At 35.1% G+C, this 19,292-nt stretch overlaps 1 protein-coding gene across 16 annotated transcripts in view; it reads right to left on the reverse strand.

Moving 5' to 3' along the window:
• Positions 1-19,292, reverse strand: part of KHDRBS2 (KH RNA binding domain containing, signal transduction associated 2) — a 610,124-nt gene that overhangs the window by 373,446 nt on the left and 217,386 nt on the right. For all 16 annotated transcript variants that reach the window (XM_045057696.1, XM_045057693.1, XM_045057697.1 and 13 more), the window contains exon 3: positions 10,299-10,415. In XM_045057696.1, coding sequence (XP_044913631.1) covers positions 10,299-10,415 — 117 coding nt within the window. The remainder of the gene's footprint in view (positions 1-10,298; positions 10,416-19,292) is intronic.

The following is a 19,292-nucleotide window of genomic DNA, read 5'->3' on the forward strand; positions in this document are numbered from 1 at the left end:
TCAGCATAGAGCCCAACACGGGGCTCAAACCCATGAACTGTGAGATCATACATAACCTGAGCCAAAGTTGGACGCTCAACCAGCTGAGCCTCCCAGGAGATCTTTTTATCTAAAAAAAAAATTTTAACATTTATTTATTTATTTTTTGAGAGACAGAGAGAGACAGAGCACAAGGTGGGGAGGGGCAGAGACAGAGGAAGACAGCATCCAAAGCAAGTCTATGCTACTCACTTTTAAAGAGGCTAGATCATGATGAAAAATCATGGTCAACTCAATCTTTTATATCCTGCAGGTAATTTTATATTATTTAAAGTAATTTGGATCCATTTTCTTCTTACCTTGGGTGTAGCAGTTTAAGAAACAGCAAGATAAAATTTAGTAAAGTCTATTGCTTCCAACGTTATGGCTCCTTGAAATTAATCTGCCAGTTTAAACAAAGTATTTTCATGAAACTGGTCCTCCTATTTATGTTTTCTTTTTTACCTCATATAATTAAATATTTCCTAACAATTTTGCAGTAATCTCAAGCAAACTACTGTCTCTTGGGCAACAATATATTTTGGTTATAAAAATTAATGAACTAAATAAGCTAGCATCTTCACTTTCTCTGCCAACTTCTCTGCCAAGATTATATAAGCCAATGTACATGTGCATGTTTATGTGTATAATATGGAAACACATAGTTTACACCTCTGATCAATTCAGGGAAAATTAAGACCACCCCACAGTCACCTTCATAATATTAAGGATTCCTCAAGTTTAATTATTACAATCCAGATGATTATGTTAAAGATATAGAATTGCCCATAAAACATAATTCTGCTTTATCCATATTATGAATTCTTCCTTAAGACAAATGATAATCAAAATAAAAGTTTCTACATGCTTTAAGGTTGTTATAGTTATAATTATTTTTAAAATGTGGATATCACTTTTAATCTAAGATGTATAGAATTGAGATCCTAAAAATATTTTTTAAAATTATTTTAATGTTTATTTTTGAGAGAGAGAAAGAGAGACAGAATGTGAGTGGGGAAGGGGCACAGAGAGAGGGACACAGAATCTGAAGCAGGCTCCAGGCTCTGAGCTGTCAGCACAGAGAACCAAGTGGGGCTCAAATTCACAAACCGAGCATGACCTGAGCCGAAATCAACTCTTAACCGACTGAGCCACCCAGGCATCCTGAGATCCTGAAAATATTAACTCAGCCCAAGGAAGGCTGTGTCTGTTTAGTTGATGGCCTCTTATTCTTTACTGTTTATTCTCCTGGTTTGGTAGTGGTGACTGTTGACTTCGTTTGATTTAAGTAAATATGATGGTGGTGCTGCTGAGGAAATAAATATCTCTCACATATTTCAGTAATATTCAGGGAAATAGAAATGAGAGCTATTCAGTATTAAAACACTGGAAAATTTTTCCTGATTTTAAATAATTTTAGCTCTAAAATTGTTTTAAGGTAGACAGGTGAAAGGAAGAAAATTAAGAAAAATGGGGGGAAATATCCCATAAAAGTGCCAAATAACTGAAATAATTTTTTTTTTCAAAACATGCAAAATATCAAAAGGAAGAGAAAACAGTAAGCCTACAATTGAGAAAGAAGCAGCAGCAAATACAGGGCTTAATAAACTTAGAAATGTGAACATAAAAACTTCTGCATATATTCCAAGTTTTCTAAATCAATGGTTACATTCTTTTGTTTTGTTTTTGACCCCATAGTGATGCGAAATTGTAGCTGTTTAGCAACTATATACCTATAGCTTAGGCATGCCTTATCTGGGGTAAACTCCATGCAAGAATACTGGCATACATTCACTGTTCATCTCAAAACCCTGACCTCAAAAGCAAAAAAAATTAAATGTTAGTATTACCAAAATTAAAACAAATGTTGTTTGCACAGAAAGTATGTGACACAAAAAATATCTTTACAAGTAACATTTCAACAATAAACATACTAACAAGAAATCTAGGGGCGCCGGGGTGGCTCAGTCAGTTAAGCATCTCTTGATTTAGGCTCAGGTCATGATCTCGCAGTTTGTGAGACTGAACCTCACATCTGGCTCTGGCCTGACAGCACAGAACCTGCTTGACATTCTATCTCTCCCTCTCTCTGACCCTCCCCTGCACTCTCTCCCTCTCTCCCTCTCTCTCTCTCTCTCTCAAAATAAATAAACTTAAAAAAAAGAAGTTTAGGTAATTTCTGATATTTAGATATTAAGAAAGACATACATGGAAGTGTGTCCTGTACTGACTTGTGGTATGGTCACTCCTGTAACTAGGTTAAGTGCTGGTGACAAGCAGTATTGGACAATTAGAAGCACAGTTCACAGAGAATGCCTTGTGAATGGCAACCCGGGAAGTATATAAAACTTTGTCTCAGCCGCTAAAGGTCAAGTGGTGCAATTGATTGTGTTCATAGCAAAATACTTAAAATTTAATTTGTATCCTGGCTTTTTCATTTTTCTTGGTCTTTTTATTTAAATTTTTTTTTTATGTTTATTTGTTTTTGAGACAGAGAGAGACAGAGCATGGGTGGGGGAGGGGCAGAGAGAGAGGGAGGCACAGAATCAGAAGCAGACTCCAGGCTCTGAGCTGTCAGCACAGAGCTCGACGTGGGGCTTGAACTCATGGACCGTGAGATCACGACCTGAGCCGAAGTCAGTCGCTCAACTGACTGAGCCACCCAGGCACCCGCCGCCTTTTTTTTTTTTCTATTTAACATTTTTTTTTTTTTTTTTTTTTATGTTTACTCGGTCTTTTTTATTTCAATTTTGGTGAACCAATACAGAAAGCAAAAGTGAACTCAGTAATATTATCCATTAGACTAAGGAGTTTGGCTACTTTGTCCTTCTCTGGGCTCTGTTTAGCATCATGAACCATAACCAGAAAAAAGAGCTCTCTACTTTTTATCAAGGGTTGTCAAGAGCTCAAACAAAATTTCAAGTATTCATGACAACACTATTCAACTACGAATGATTCGTGTATTTATGGCTGATAAAACTAGATTACTATTTAACTTTTGAATGGTTTGTGAAATTAAAGAAAACAATAAGGAGAAAACAGAGTACAAAGTCAAAAACATCACTGCAACTAATGAAATTCAAAATCTGAATTAGTGCTGATAGTGCACTTAAGTGCAGGATTTTTCTCTTTAACATTACTCCGGTCCCATTATCCTCTTAACTGTATCTCTAAATTCCCCAAGCTGCACTAGAACAAGTAGTCCAAATTTCTCTTCAAAGAACATCTATTGGGGTCAAGTTCTAACAATTTAAAACAAACATGCAACACTATCTTTCTAAAAATGTACAAATAACAACCTTCCATCAAAGGCTTTTCTAAGAGTTAAAAACCATAATTTTTTTTTTAATTTTAGACCACCATTCTTACTTGGTTTGACATTAAAATTACCCATAAAACTAAAAATGTAGTAGTTCTTACAACGAGCAAAATAAAGTTATTTGGGAATTTTTTCTTTCTCATTTGACCTATTATATAGACCCAATATATTCATTGTCTATCTGTGTGGGTCTATTGCTTCGCTCTGGTGATTCTTATGTGTCTACTGGAATTTGTAATGTGTGGGCAGAGCGAAGATTGGGTCTAGTTTAAAAAAACAAAGCAAATATTAATACTTAAAAAACATATGTTGAGAGGGATAAGCCAACTAAACATATATGTAGCACTAAATATTATAAAATATATTAATAGTATATGAATGTATATCAGTAAATTGAATCACCTTAGGATTCTGCTTAGAAATTCTTCCCTAACATAGGAAACTGGTAAAGAAAGAAGTCAATGGGTAAATAGATTGCAGGTAACCTTGATGGTAGTATTCTGTATAACTTGATCCCTTATCTAAATTCCACCATCTGTAAGAAAGTTAAGAAATGACTGATGAAGCAACAAACTCAGTTAATGTTCTCAGCACAAAAATGCCACATGGTCCTTTTCTTGGCTACAACAAACCTTCAACAATCTGACCTGGTCAAAAGGAGGGACTAAGAAAGAAAACTATCCCAGTCTTGGTTTGGGGCAGTACATTCCGTATGGCGCAATACCTTCCCCTTCTGGGATCTATGTAACATCCCTGACAAAATGCCATAGCACTCATTTTCACAGGTTGTAATAAAATTAAGAAACCTTACAAAGAAATAAGAATTACCTAACCAATTAACCTTGATTGAGTCTCTTGGCATTAAAGTAGACATTCAAAGGTACAAAGGCCTTAAACCAGCTTTATGACTAGCTTAATACTTTTTAAGTCAAACATTCTGGAAATCTTTGAATTGTCTTTCTTGGAAGCCTTTTCTCTTACTGGCAACTTTGAAACAGAACTTTGACATATGCTTCAAAATAAGGTGCAGATAAATAACAAAATAATCAAAACACCAAATACACAAACTCACACAAATCCCCAGAAATTTTCAAAGTCTGTAGTAATTGCCATGAGAGGGCAGCAGAAACACAAGAGTTAATCCAGTATTTGGAAAATTGCTCACAATGTTGAGAATCTTTTAATTTTATAAATAAAATTGTAGGAATATGTTCCAGTCATCTAATGTTATATAAGTAACCATGTCAAACTTAGTTGCCTAAAATAACAAGCATGTTACTATGTGCATGGATTCTGTGGGTGAGAGATTTAGACAGAGGACAATGGGGATAATGTGTTTTGATCCCAGAGCCTGGGGCTACACATAGGACTCCAACAATCTGTGATCACTCAAATGGCTAGAGGCCGATACCATCTGGAGAGTTCTTTACTTGCATGTGTAATGCCTGCGCAGGGATGACTCAAACGCTGGGCTCTACTGGGATTCCCCACTGGTACCTACTCAAGGCCTCTCCATTTAACTGGCTGGATCCTGCTTTGGATTCTGTCTCTCTCTCTCTCTCTCTCTCTCTCTCTCTCTCTCTCTCTCCCCCTCCCCGGCTCGCACTCTGTCTCTCAAAAAATCAACATTAAACAAAAATAAAAATAAAACATATATATAATTTTGATTCACAACGTGCAAAACAATGCCACCTCATGCTCTGTCAGTGAAGCTTATGAAGACCAGAGCTTGGATAGATTTATGGAATTTGTTTTGTTTTGTTTTCATTCTTAGGTCAAAGCCCACTGCAATGAATGACAAATTATTTACACATAAAAGGGTTGAAGATGTTAATGTAAAAATTATTTCTCACTAGTGTGATGATATATTTCACTCTTCAACTCAAACCTGACTATATTAATTGTTTGGTCACTTGGAGTCGTAATATATCATAGGATGATATAACCTTGTGTTGGTTCGCCATTAAAACTGGTTTCCTTGCATTCTCACAAAATATATGTTTGCAATCCAGTGTTCCTTAGCACATGTGCCACTGCTCAGGTGTAACCGTTTAGTCTGTTAAAATCTAATTTCTCAAAATTCAGATCCAAGAAACAGACGAATGCAGTGAATAAATAAAAAATAAATTTCCACCTATCTGTAATTTCTGATATACTCTTTGTCCTTCACAAACTCAAGTGATATTTAAGCAAAGAATAATGCTTACTCCCCTATCTCTGTTTGGAAATCACGATTGGGCTAAGCATTCTTTCCTGCAGAGGGGAGCTGAGAAAAAAATATTGTTGATCTACAGTGCAGTTTATTACGGGGCACAGCTAAAATTAAAATCAGGGTGTCTGGGCTCTTGATTCTGTGGGATTACAAGTTGCTTTGTTGTTGGGGGTATTAAAAAGTTGAAACAGGAGTCTACATAACTGATCCCAGCCTGACTGACAGGCAGTGAGCAGAGCCTCTCCCCTTCAGGATTTGAGAGACTAACAGTGCTGTTTGATGTGAGGCATAGCCCAGAAGCCAAATGAGAGAAGGATGATTGGTACAGGGTTCACACCCACCAGGCAGCAGCATCACTTTGAAGGTTTTCGGTTGATTTTATTGTTGATGAAAATCAAATTGCCATGAAATCAGAAAGGATTTACTAAAGTAGCCATCACCCAATACAGAAGATATATTATAAAATAGAAACTGCACATGATATTAGCACATCAAAGAGAGAAAGGCTTGCCTAGAGAATTATCACACAGTTTCACATAAAACTCCACCAAATGGCACTTTACTTTTAACATATAATAACCAGCATGTTCTAAGACTACATGCCAAAATTTCAACCAAGCTTATTAATAGAAGTGCCAGAACACCTGTCATTACGACATCATTTATTTGCAACATGTCTATTTGTGATTTCCATTTAAGGACAATGGAAGTATGCAAGAAATCTGCTTTGATGCTTTCCGCGGTTTCTTCACTGTTATCTGGGTGACTGGCTTTTGTCTGATTTTCTCTAAACTCTCAAACCTTTTCTCTTGAAGATATTATGTTTGCTCCTCACTCTTTTCAAAGATAAGCCTGTAGACCACTGCTTCCTCTGTTCTCCCTCACCAATCTCTGCCATCAGCATCACTAAAAATAGCAACACTCTATCCGAAGCTACAGTAAGTTACCCCTGAAGATTGCTCAGAAGCAACCGCTAGTGAAGCCGGCAGCTGCATGGTTATTTCGAACTGGCTGGCCATATGGTGCATGAGGGACGTAGACTTTAAAGAAATTTCTGAACTGCCAGTTAATTTCCTGAGATATTTTGAAATATCGCAAACATGCTGTATATATTACCTCCTAATTTTCTCTAAGAATACCTTTATCATCACAATTTAAAAGCCAGCTTCTGTTCAAGCATTCCTGCATAGTTTTAGGTAAAATGTGAGTTCATATATTCGGTGATCTGACCACTATGGGAACAAAATATTGAATATACGGTAGGATTTTGCCACTGGTATTACCTTGGATATTACCACATTTCACTTTGTTTTGGCTCTGTTTCCTTTCTTTGCTTATAGAGTTATTGGCTAGGTATCACAAAACTAAAAGGAATATTTCCCCCAAATCCATCAAAACCAAAATAACACAAATAAAAACATTAAACTTGGTAGAATCTCTTTACTACACTAAACCACTAGAACTATTTTCTATACCATGCAATTTTATAATGATCTTAGAATAAATCTTAAAATGTCATGCTTTGCTAAGGATGAAAACGTCTTATTAGAATTATAAAATTAAATAAGTATGTCACTCTTTCCACCTACTAATCAATGATTGATGCTTTCTTAACTTTTTTTTAAAGGAAGTGTTAAACAGGGGTGCCTGGGTGGCTCAGTCAGCTGGGTGACCGACTACAGCTCAGGTCATGATCTCGTGGTCTGTGAGTTCAAGCCTCGCGTCGGGCTCTGTCCTGAGCGCTCAGAGCCTGGAGCCTGCTACCAATTCTGTGTCTCCCTCTCTCTCTGCCCCTTCCCTGCTTGCTCTCAGTCTCTTTGTCTCTCTCTCTCTCAAAATAATAAACAATAAAAAAAAATTTAAAAAAAAGAAAGCGTTAAACATATCAGGATGTTTAATTAAATTAAAAGTTTCGTGAGGGGTTGACTCATGTCTAATATTTATTTTCTATAGAGCATGATATTTAATCTACAGGTAAGCACATAGCAGAAGTGCAAGACTTTTGCATAGTTATTTTGTCCTGACTTAGACAACTACCCAAGTATCTCCTTTTTGTCGTGAAGCAAAGATCAAGTTTAGGACATACATTGTATAGCATCTTAATAGCAGAGTCAACACAGAAAAACAATCCGTATTATTTCAATCCATAATAATTATTAAATTGTGCTTATTCACTTATTTATTATCTGTCTCTGCCATTGGAATGTAAACTTTAGGAGGAGACTATGGATGACACATAGTGTGACACATAGCTACAAATACTTCTGCAATTAATGCATGAATATATTCCTGTGTGGCTGTATAATACAAACACACAGAGATACTTCCACAGAAGAATCATATGAGTTTTATTTGTTAAAAGAATAAAATCACATATAAAATCTTTCTTCCTGATCAGGTCATGTTGGGAAGAGGTAAAACAGCAGCATAGTAATCAATGTTTTAACAAGGATTTATTTTTTTATTTTAATAAAGTGTATACTAAGGTGAACTTCTGCATATCCACGTCTGTGGTTTTATGTCATCTGTGTGCCCACCACCCTTGGAAGTTAAGATCTTATCTAGATTCTATAAAATGTAGTTTACAGTGCAATACATTATTGTTGTTCTTTTTTTAATATTAAAAAATTTTTTTAAATGTTTATCATTTTTTTTAATTTTTTTTAACGTTTTTATTTTTTATTTTTGAGACAGAGAGAGACAGAGCATGAACGGGGGAGGGGCAGAGAGAGGGAGACACAGAACTGGAAGCAGGCTCCAGGCTCTGAGCCATCAGGCCAGAGCCCGACGCGGGGCTCGAACTCACGGACTGTGAGATCGTGACCTGAGCTGAAGTTGGAGGCTTAACCGACTGAGCCACCCAGGCGCCCCTAAATGTTTATCATTTTTAAGAGAGAGCACAAGCGGGGGAGGAGCTGAGACGGGGGAGACATAGAATCTGAAGCAGGCTGCAGGCTCTGAGCTGTCAGCATAGAGCCCAACGCGGGCTCTAACCCATGAACCCTGAGATCATGATCTGAGCTGAGGTCAGAGGCTTAACCAACTGAGCAACCCAGGCACCCCTATTGTTGTTCTTAAATGTTCTTATTTTCTTTCATTTTGTAAAAGAACAATGAAAGTAGTTGAAGCATAGGCAAACATGATGGATCACCCAAAAAGTAATCAATGAGAACCTGGATTTCAAGCAACAGCTAATATTAGTAAATTAAACATAATGGAAACTCAATAGAACCAAATTTGTTTCCTCCTAGATTTTCAAATACTTATGCTGGTACCTAACAGGAAAAAAGGCATCCAATGTACAACTTTGTGAACAGAAAAAAAACTTCCAAATATATGGGAAAAAGCAATAAATACTCATTTACTTTGAAAGCTACAGAGGGAGGGACTACACAGATACTCTGAGTAGGCAAAGCTGACAAGGATATTTCTCCAGCTGGTGGGAGTATACAGTTTAATGAGAGAAACCAAACATTTCAATAAAATACGTTGTGATGAGAGGATTTAGCCTGTCACAGGAGTTCAGGAAATCCCTGTTGGGGAGACGATGCCTGATCTAACTCTTAAGAAAGTTTGAAGAATATAAAAAGCGCACAATATGAAGTTTACATTGTAAGATTATGAGCTATCTGTACAGTGACATTTCCCACTATAAATTTATTCAAGATTTCACATTAACAGTTAAAAGGGAGAACTCCTAAACAATTTTCTCAGTAATTCCCATATTCAGAAATAAATGTTTGAAAATTATATTTTCCATGGTAACATACTGAATCAGAAAAGCATGGCCTGATCAAATAATACTACCTTAACACACCCACCTTTTCTCAATGAATCTTAAAGGATCCTTTATGAATAAATCTCTATAAATGGTTGTTATTTTTCCAAAACAGTGAATCCTAACACATTGAAAATTGCTTTCACTTTATAAAATGGGACGATGATGTCGTTCAGATATGAAGGAAATCATTTCAAATATCAAAGTTCATATATTTCTTAGCTTATTTGTTCTTTTGAGGTCAGGTGAATCAAAACATTTAAGAAAAGGGGCGCCTGGGTGGCGCAGTCGGTTAAGCGTCCGACTTCAGACAGGTCACGATCTCGCGGTCCGTGAGTTCGAGCCCCGCGTCAGGCTCTGGGCTGATGGCTCAGAGCCTGGAGCCTGTTTCTGATTCTGTGTCTCCCTGTCTCTCTGCCCCTCCCCCGTTCATGCTCTGTCTCTCTCTGTCCCAAAAATAAATAAACGTTGGAAAAAAAAAAAGAAAGAAACATTTAAGAAAAGAAGTGGAATTCTCTTAGATTTGCAGATGAGTATTTGAAATTGCTTTAGATAAGAGGGCCAGAGTGAAATGGAGCAAAGAGATAAAAAGAGACAATGATATAATGGATGTGATTAGGTGACATAGTTGAAGAGAGAAAGGGGATCCAGACAGGGAATTAAAGAAAATGAGCACAGACATATAGAAACATCCTACAGAAGACACAGGAAAAGTGAAAAGATTTGACAACAATTTACACAAAGGACTAAAGAGAATAAAGATATGGAATTACATGTTCTGGGGGAAAAAAGGCGGGTAATTGATTTTTACGAAAATAGAAGAATCAACAGGGAGTGCAATAGGGTGGTCCCAGAAGGTGAAAAATCATAAGAAGTGATGGGACAACAGTGCAGATATGCTTGTAAGTTTGGCCATCAGTGTTACAGGTAACCTCCTGTATGTGTTAAATATCAAATTCAAAGTTCAGTACCTTTGCTTTATCTCTCATTGATCCTTTGCCCAGGATAGACATTTTAGCACCTGTTTCTTCCTGTAGTCTCTTCAAGGAGTTTCCTCTTGGTCCAAGCAATTTCCCCACAAAATTGAACTAGGAAACAAAATCAATAGAATTCTGTTTTAAAGTAGAAAAAAGTAATAATTTGCACCAAAAATAAATGATGGGCTGTGGGCTTTTCAAACTTTACCATGCAGAAGAGAGTTATGCCATTCACACACACAGAGAAACATACACACACAAAACTATTTCAGATCTTCTCATCTACAATCCATTTTAAGAAGGATGCCTCTTCCTAAAGACTGCCAAAATCAATAATATATTGAACATGTCATATACTTACATAATCAAATAAATAAATCACTTACAAAAAAGATATTAGGGAGGAGCACAATGGTTACAAAATTACTAAAAGCTTTTTCTCTCCAAACAGAATATTGAAAACTACACATATACAGAAAAGTTTAAAACACTACTGATAGTGCATACATACAAAACAGTTTCTCTAAAAAGGAAATTCTAGAGGGTCTATTCAGTATGTTATTCTTCCTAAAACATAGTTAAAATCAAGTGAAATAAAAGCAGTTATTGGAGTATATTGTCAGTTACTAACATACTCCACACCAAATGACTTGAATAATCTTTAACCTATTAATTTAAGAAATAGAAAGGGCTTTGGGGTGCCTGGGTGGCTCAGTCGCTTAAGTGTCCGACTTCAGCTCAGGTCATGATCTCAAAGTCTGATTCTATGGTTCAAGTGCGCATCGGGTTCTGTGCTCACAGCTCAGAGCGTGGAGCCTGCTTCAGATTCTGTGTCTCCCTCTCTCTCTCTGCCCCTCCCCACTCACGCTCTCGCTCTCTCTCTCTCTCTCTCTCTCTCTTTCCCTCTCTCTCTCAAAAATAAAGAAATAAATTATTTTAATAAAATAAAAAATAAAAAGGGGTTAGAATACACCAAAAACCATAGAATGCACCAAAAGCTGTGTTGGGTAAATGAAAAACAAAGATAAATAAAACTAAGTAACTTCTTTCTAAACGAGAGGTTTTCTCTATATGTTTTAAAATCCATAATCCTGTAGTAAGAAATACACCCTACTGAGTGGTGAAAGACTAAATGCTTTTCCCCTAAGTCTAGGATAAATTCAAGGATGTCTGCTTTCACCACATTTATTTAATATTGTACTGAAGTGTGGATTGTCGTACCTATAGGGAAGTAGATAAATAGAACAGTACAAAGTTCAGAAAGACTATACTTAGAAGGTAAATTGATGTTCAGAAAAAGTGCCTAAGTAATAATATTTGGAAAGCAAATCTTTTTAGTAAATGTAGCTAGAACATTTGGATAATCATATGGAAACAAAACAAAACACCAAAAGAAAACAGACACACAGAAAAACTTTTCTGTCCCACCTCACTTTTAGGCAAACTTTATTTTGAGATCTGTCATAGATCTAAACATGAAATCTAAAATTATAAAAAATTCTAGTTAGAAAGCATAGAAGAATGCCTTTGCAAATTTAAATTGGGAAAAGTTACTTAATATGAAGCAAACAGCCCTCACTAAAGCTTTTGCTGATCCCAAAACCACTAAGAAACTGAATAGACACGCCACAGATTGGGAGACTATATTCCCTGTGTATACATCTGAAAAATGATTAGTATCTAAATGTAACACTGTATGTTAACTGACTGGAATTAAAATACAAACTTAAAAAAAAACTAGTATCTATGGGGTGCCTACATAGCTCAGTCAATTAGCGTCTGTCTGACTCTTGACTTTGGCTCAGGTCAAGATCTCACGGTTCATGAAACTGAGCCCTGCGTCAGGCTCCGTGCTGAGAGCCTGGGATTCAATCTGTCTCTCTCTCTGCCCCTTCCCTGCTCTCTCTCTCTCTCTCTCAAAAATAAATAAACTTAAAAAAAAAGATTAGTATCTAGAATCTATAAAAAATTCCATCAAGTCAATAATTAAACACACATATATCAGAATTACTAAAACAAACAAACAAACAAAGACCAAATATTGATGAGGATAAGGATGTGGAAGTACTGGAGCAATTACTGTTGGCAGTTTAAAACGATACAACTACCTTGGGAAGATTGGCTATTATGTATAAAGTTATACATGGAGTTCTGCTATGACCTAGCAATTCTACTTAGGTATTTAACCAAGGGAAATAGAAGCACATGTTCACAAAACAACTTGTACAAGAGTGTCCATAATATTTTACTCAAAGTCACCATTAAACTATAAATAAACCAATGCCTATCCAAAGAGAAAAGATCAACAAGTTTATACATAAACAGAAAGGGATAATTCACTGATTAATATAATGGCATGGATATATCTCACAATTATGTTGAGTGAAAGAAGCCAGATACAAAAAAAGTATATCACATTAGATTCTATTAATACAAAGTTCTAGAGGCCAAAATAATACATGGTGGTAGAATTCCTAAGAGTGGTTGCCTATGGAAAATAGAAGGCCAGGACTGGACTGACGGGAAAGTGATTTGAAGGAAACATCTGGGGTGATGGAAGTGTTCTATATTGTGTTGAAAGTATAGGTATATTTTTGTCAAAACTTATCAAGTTGTACACTGAAACCTGTGCATTTCACAGTACGTAAATAGTACTTCAATTAAAAATGGAGGCAAAATTAGAAGGTTGAAAACATAGAAATATTTAAGAACAGTATCATAACTAATACTAATTGCAGGCACTTCTACATAGGAATTTCACTAGACTTTTAGGAAACACATCATTCCAATCTATGCAGATGTTGGAGGAGTCGTCGAGATATGACTGCCAATTGACCCACAACCTGGACTTTGGCAAGCAGAGGCTCTTTATCCCCTCCCTTATCCTTGGAATTTATGTTCCACCCACTGTTCCCACAGTAGGAGCCACTTTAGGGACACAGCCTTTAGACCATCTGGACTGTAAACATGACTGAACCATATTAAGGCGTCTGTATAAACTCTTAAGATTGTGGTGGGCAGGCGCTAAGATCTACTCATTTTGCAGTCACCCAAGACAAGTCTCATATAGAAGTTCCTTGCTTATTAAACCTTTCACCTACCAATCTGGAGTGGCCTACCTCTTTCTTCACTCTGTTCTTGCCCTGCATGTACGGGAGCCAGTTTTGAAAATCACTGGGTAATTCCTATGCTTGTGAGCTAATAGCAGACTATCCAGAGGAAGAAATGGGGAAATATCCCTCAATTCAGTTAGCAGTCTAGTATAACCTTGATATAAAAGCATATCAGAAAAGAGAATTTATAGAGCAAATCCACTCATGAAATAAAAAATACTTAACAAAATACCAGCTTGCTGTATATACAAAAAACACATGATGATTGAGTTGTGTTTGTCACAGATACACAGGTAGTTTAAGATTTATAACCCCTAAGTTATAACCCTTAATTTATAACAATGGAGAAAAAATGGTTAACGTTTTATTTGGATGTGAAAAAAGGCTAACATTTTATTAAACAGAAAAATAATTTTACGAAATTCAGTTCCAATCTTTGTAAAACTCCTATCATCTGAAAAATGAAGGAAACTTCCTTCATTTTAGTAGAAGCTTTCTACTAAAACCCCATAAGAATAGTGTATTTATGAGTAAAATAATATTAAAAACAAGGTAAAGATCCACATTCTTGTTTTCTTCAACAATGAATATTCAAGCCACTGAATAAATGTAATAAACATCAGAAAGTAAGAAACAAAATATATATAATATATATAAAATGTATATATATTATATATATATACATATATTATATATTTATATATATATAGAGAGAGAGAGCTTAAAGTAATTTCAGAAAAATCATCAGAATAAGTAAAAGAGCTTAGCAAGGTGTTTCATACAAAATCAATATAAAAAATCAATTGTATTTTTGTGCACAAGCAACATATAATTAGTAATTTTTTTAAAAGAGAGATATCATTTACAGCATCAGTAAAAAATAAATAAGATTTCCTAAGAATAAACTGAATTCTGTATAATCAAAACATTTACAGAAAATATATAAAATACATTAATAAAGCTGTCAAATGTATATACATAGACTGAGAGGCAGATCATGTTCATGGACATGAAGTCTCAATTTCTAGTATTTTCAATTACATCTATAGCTCAACACAGTTCTAATTACAATCATAATAGGATTTGGATCAACTTACCAATTGGTTGTAAAATTTGTATGAAAACATCAAAGTCCAAGAATAGTCAAAGCATTCAAAAGCAGAAGAACAAGTTGAGGACTATGCCTATCACATACAAAGATTCATTATCAAGCTGTATTAATTATGACAATGTGATATGTATAGTCCTGGAACACAGATAGAAAATGGAGCAGTGGAATCCAGAATCCAGAAACAAACTCCTCCTTATGTTAAAATGATGTATGATACCAGGGGCAGTACAGATCACTAAAGCAGAATAATGGCCCCCTAAAGATGCCCATGGCCTAATACCCAGGATCTGTAAATATGTTACTCTGCAAAAGAGACTCTGCAACTCTGACTAAATTAGGAATCTTGTGATGAAGAGATTATCCTAGATTACCCAGGTGTGCTCAATGTCCTTATACATTAAAGAAAAATGCAACAGAATCACAGGTTGGAGTCATGCAGTTGCTGGCTTTGAAGACAGGAGGAAGCCATGAGGCACAGAATAAGGATACCTTCTAGAAGCTAGAGGAATCAAGGAACAGATTTTCCCATAAAACCCCCAGAAGGAATGCAGCCTTACTGACATCTTAATTTTAGTGCATGAGAACCATTTCAGACTTCTGATCTTTATAACTGTAAAATAAGAAATCTGTTGTGTTTCAAGCCACTTAAGTTTGTGTTAACTATTACAGAAACAACAGAAAACTAATATGTTAGGGAAAGAAGGAACTCTCTAATACAGAGCATAATTGGCTACCCATAGTAAGAATAATGAAATTGTTTCCACCATAAAAAAAAAGATAAATAGAGATGGATTATAGATTTAGGAGTGAAAGGCAAAATTTTAGACTTTATAACAGAAAAATAAAGGAAAATAATGCCTAAGAGTTCTAAGACAAGACATAAAACATGCTAACAGTAAAAGTTTGATTAAAATTAAGAATATCTATTTATTAAAATAAACCACAAAGACGACGAAAACATAAGTCAAAAATTTGAAAACTATTTACATTATGTTACCAATAAAACATTAGTTTACAAAAACAAGTACAAAACTGTAAGGAAAAGACAAACAGCTTAATAAATAAATAAAAGATAAATAAAAGATAAAACCATTTTTATCTTAATAAATAAAAGATAAAATCATGAATATGTCATTGAGGAAAGAACAGCAAAAGAAAAATGCATGAAAATTTCAACCTCATTAGAATTTAAATAAAAGTCAAATTAAGATGACAATAAGATGTCATTTTATACACCCAATGATGGTAGAAGTCAGAAACCAAACACTGGTCAGAATGTGGAGACACAAAGATTCATATACCCTGCTTACAGGAATGTAAATAGATTCAACTATTTTGCCATTGTCTTGTAAATCTGCAAATGTATTTAACCCATGTCTCAGCAATTCCGTTCTCAGGTATATTCTGCAGGTAAATCTTGGTGCATGTAGAAAAACATTAAAAGTCTCAAAGCTTGTAAGAGCAAAAATAATTGGGAAAAGCCATCAATTCAAGAATGGTATGATGTCAACTTGACCCCATATCAACACTTGTTTATATCTGAGATGTGTTTCCCAGATCTTCTACATATGTTTTCCTTTTGTTTTGGGATTTTGTCAATAACAGGAAGTTGCATGAGATGAGGAAGATGAACATGAACTGGTATCCATTATTTTTGGCAAATCATGGTGCTCAGACATGGCTGTTTTACTGACGTCTACATGAGCCCCACTCTGTGTATATAAAAGCTCCACAGACTGTCTACAAGCTTCCAGTTCTAGGTTCTGTCAGGCTTCAGACTCAGATCTTCACTGCCCACGGGTGACAGCTCTCTTAAGGTCCTGAAAGAGGTAAGGGTACCTCTTTCAACAACATGCTAGTCCTAAATTATAGCTTATAACAATTATCTAGAGAGTAGATCCTATTTATCTCCCAGAATCATGATGGTACAAATGATTGAGCAAACTGCGACATATCCATAGTGGGATATTTATACCAGTGAACATAAATTACCCATAACTACATGAAATCTCATTATTAAATCCTAGAAATAAAGTTATGAGTAAAAAATTCAAGTTCTAGACATATTACATCGTTTTTATAAAACCCAATGAGCAATAACAATGTTTTATTTATGAATAAATGCTTAAGTAGTTAATCTAATACTCAAATAACAGGCATAATAATAAACATAAAATTCATAACCTCTGGGAATGGACAGTGGAGAATGTGATCAAAGGGAAACACAGTGATGTCAAAGTGATAAGTATTATTTTAGACTTTAATTTAACTTAGGGGCTCATGAGTATCCATTTTATTTTATGCTCTACATGAAAAGCACACATATAGTTGAATGCATTAAATACTACATAACTTAAAAAATCAAATAGATCAATTCCAGTTGAGTAAATTTTGACTGAACTTCTCTTTAATACTCTGTTGTAGAACTTTCTTGCCCCTTCACAGGTAGCAGTAAAACATCAGATAGAAAAATACCAAAGTGAGGCGCCTGGGTAGCTCAGTTGGCTGAGTATCTATCTGACTTTGGCTCAGGTCATGATCTGACAGTTTGTGAGTTCTACGCCTGCTTTGGGCTCACTGTTGTCAGCACAGAGCCTGCTTGGGATCCTCTGTCCCCCTCTGTCTCCGTCCTTCCCCACTCACGCTCTTTCTCTCAAAAATAAATAAACACATTTAAAAAAAAAGAAAAGAAAAGAAAAACCAAAGCACTTAAAGTGATATCTCCACTGGGAATGCTTATGACTGAAAGGAAGAGATTGCATTTCACGCATTCCTGGCTGAGAACAGGTTATTAACAAAATATATATATGGGCTATACTCTTGAGAAATTTCTTTTCTTTGCCTTGATTATTGTGACACATTTCCCAACACTTCTTTCTCAATACAGTAGCTTCATTTCCAACCAGTGACCAATCTGAAACCAAATTGTCTAAAGCTGTAAAGGAGACATCCCTTTCAATTCTTTCCCAAACTCTACATTTTGAAATAGAACACATAGATTCAACGGAATGAAGATGTTGTATAATCAGATTTAAACTGATGGAAAGTATCTTTTATGAGTAACATTAATTATATAACATTATTTTAAAGATGCAGAACTTTTAATGTGTTTTTAAAATTTATAAACATAGTTTACCGTTTGCTTTTGCAAACAAGTATTTATTTATAATACTTTAAGTTTGCTTATGTGATTTTATCTCTTCCTTAGTATCTGCAGTTTTTGGAGCCAACAATGAGGAATGGCACAAAAACTTTTTTCCCCAATTATTATTTGGGTAAGTAAAATGCACCAACATCAGTGAACAATTAGAGCATAATAATTAATAGCATGGTTCTGAAGACCAATTACATGGGTTTGTAAATTTGCTAGCTATATACATTTAGCTACATTACTTAACTTCCCCTTAACTTCATTTTTCTTATCTGTAAACGGGAAGAATAAAGATAATAATACATGCACGATAAGTGCCCAGTAAATGTGGGTAGTTCAAAGAAAGTAAAAACACTAATTTGAAAAGATATATTTACTCTTATTGTTATTGTACCATTATTTACAATAGCCAATATATGGAAGTAATTCAAATGTCCACTGATAGATAAATGGATAAAGAAAATGTGGTATATGCATGTGTATGTGAGTGTATGTATAATGGAATATTATCAGCAAAAAAAAAGAGAGAGAGAGAGAGAGAGAGAGAGAGAGAGAGAGAGAGAGAGATCTTGCCATTTGCAACAACATGGAAGGACCTAGAGGGTATTATGCTAAGTGAAATAAGTCTCTTTCAGAATTTAAAACAAAGACAAATACTGTATGATTTCACTTATACATCTAATCTAAAAAGCAAGCAAAGAAACAGACCCTTACTTTTTTTTTTTTTTTTTTAAGTAGGCTCCACACCTACTTAAACTGGAGCCTAATGCAGGACTTAAACTCACACCCCTGAGATCAAGACCTGAATTGAGATCAAGAGTCAGATACTTAACCGACTGAGCCACCCTGGTGCCCCAAAATAACAGACACTTAAATACAGAGAACACACTGGTGGTTGCCAGAGGGGAAGTATAGTTGAAATAAGGGGATTAAGAGGTACAAACTGTCAGTTATAAAACAGATTAGTCATAGAGATAAAGAGTACAGATTAGGGAATATATTCAACAATATTTTAATAACATTCTGTAGTGACAGATGCTGAATACCCTTATCATGATGAACACTGAATAATGTATAGAATTGTTGAATCAATACATTGTAAAACTGAAACTAATATAACGTCATATGTTAGTTATACTTCAGTTTTATAAAGTGGGTTGTTATTATTACACAATTATTATTTTTTCAGTAGATTGTAATAGTATGACACCTATACCGAAATTTGACTTCGGTAACCCTTATTTTTTTATTTTTATATTAATATTTTTCTTTTTATATATTTATAATATATAATGATTTTTTGATTATTGGCTACTATTACTTGCTACAATTCACATATTTTGAAGGGTCACTCTGTGCTGGGCACTAAGTCCCCTACATGGATGATCTCACAGAAAGTGTGGTGATGAGAAGAAATGTTTACAAACACCTCCTCACATGGCCACCTCTATTGTAAAGGCAGGCACTTCCATCCAAAGAATGGATACCATTTCTGTTTCATATTTTAAAACAAGATGTAATCATGAAGCTGCTACATATTTTGTATACAGTGCTTAGTTTGGGGAAATTTATGTTAAGATAAATTCGGAAAACACACAATACAAAAGTTGTTC

The sequence above is a fragment of the Felis catus genome, chromosome B2 (genome assembly GCF_018350175.1).
Source record: "Felis catus isolate Fca126 chromosome B2, F.catus_Fca126_mat1.0, whole genome shotgun sequence".
In the NCBI taxonomy this organism is placed as follows: domain Eukaryota; kingdom Metazoa; phylum Chordata; class Mammalia; order Carnivora; family Felidae; genus Felis; species Felis catus.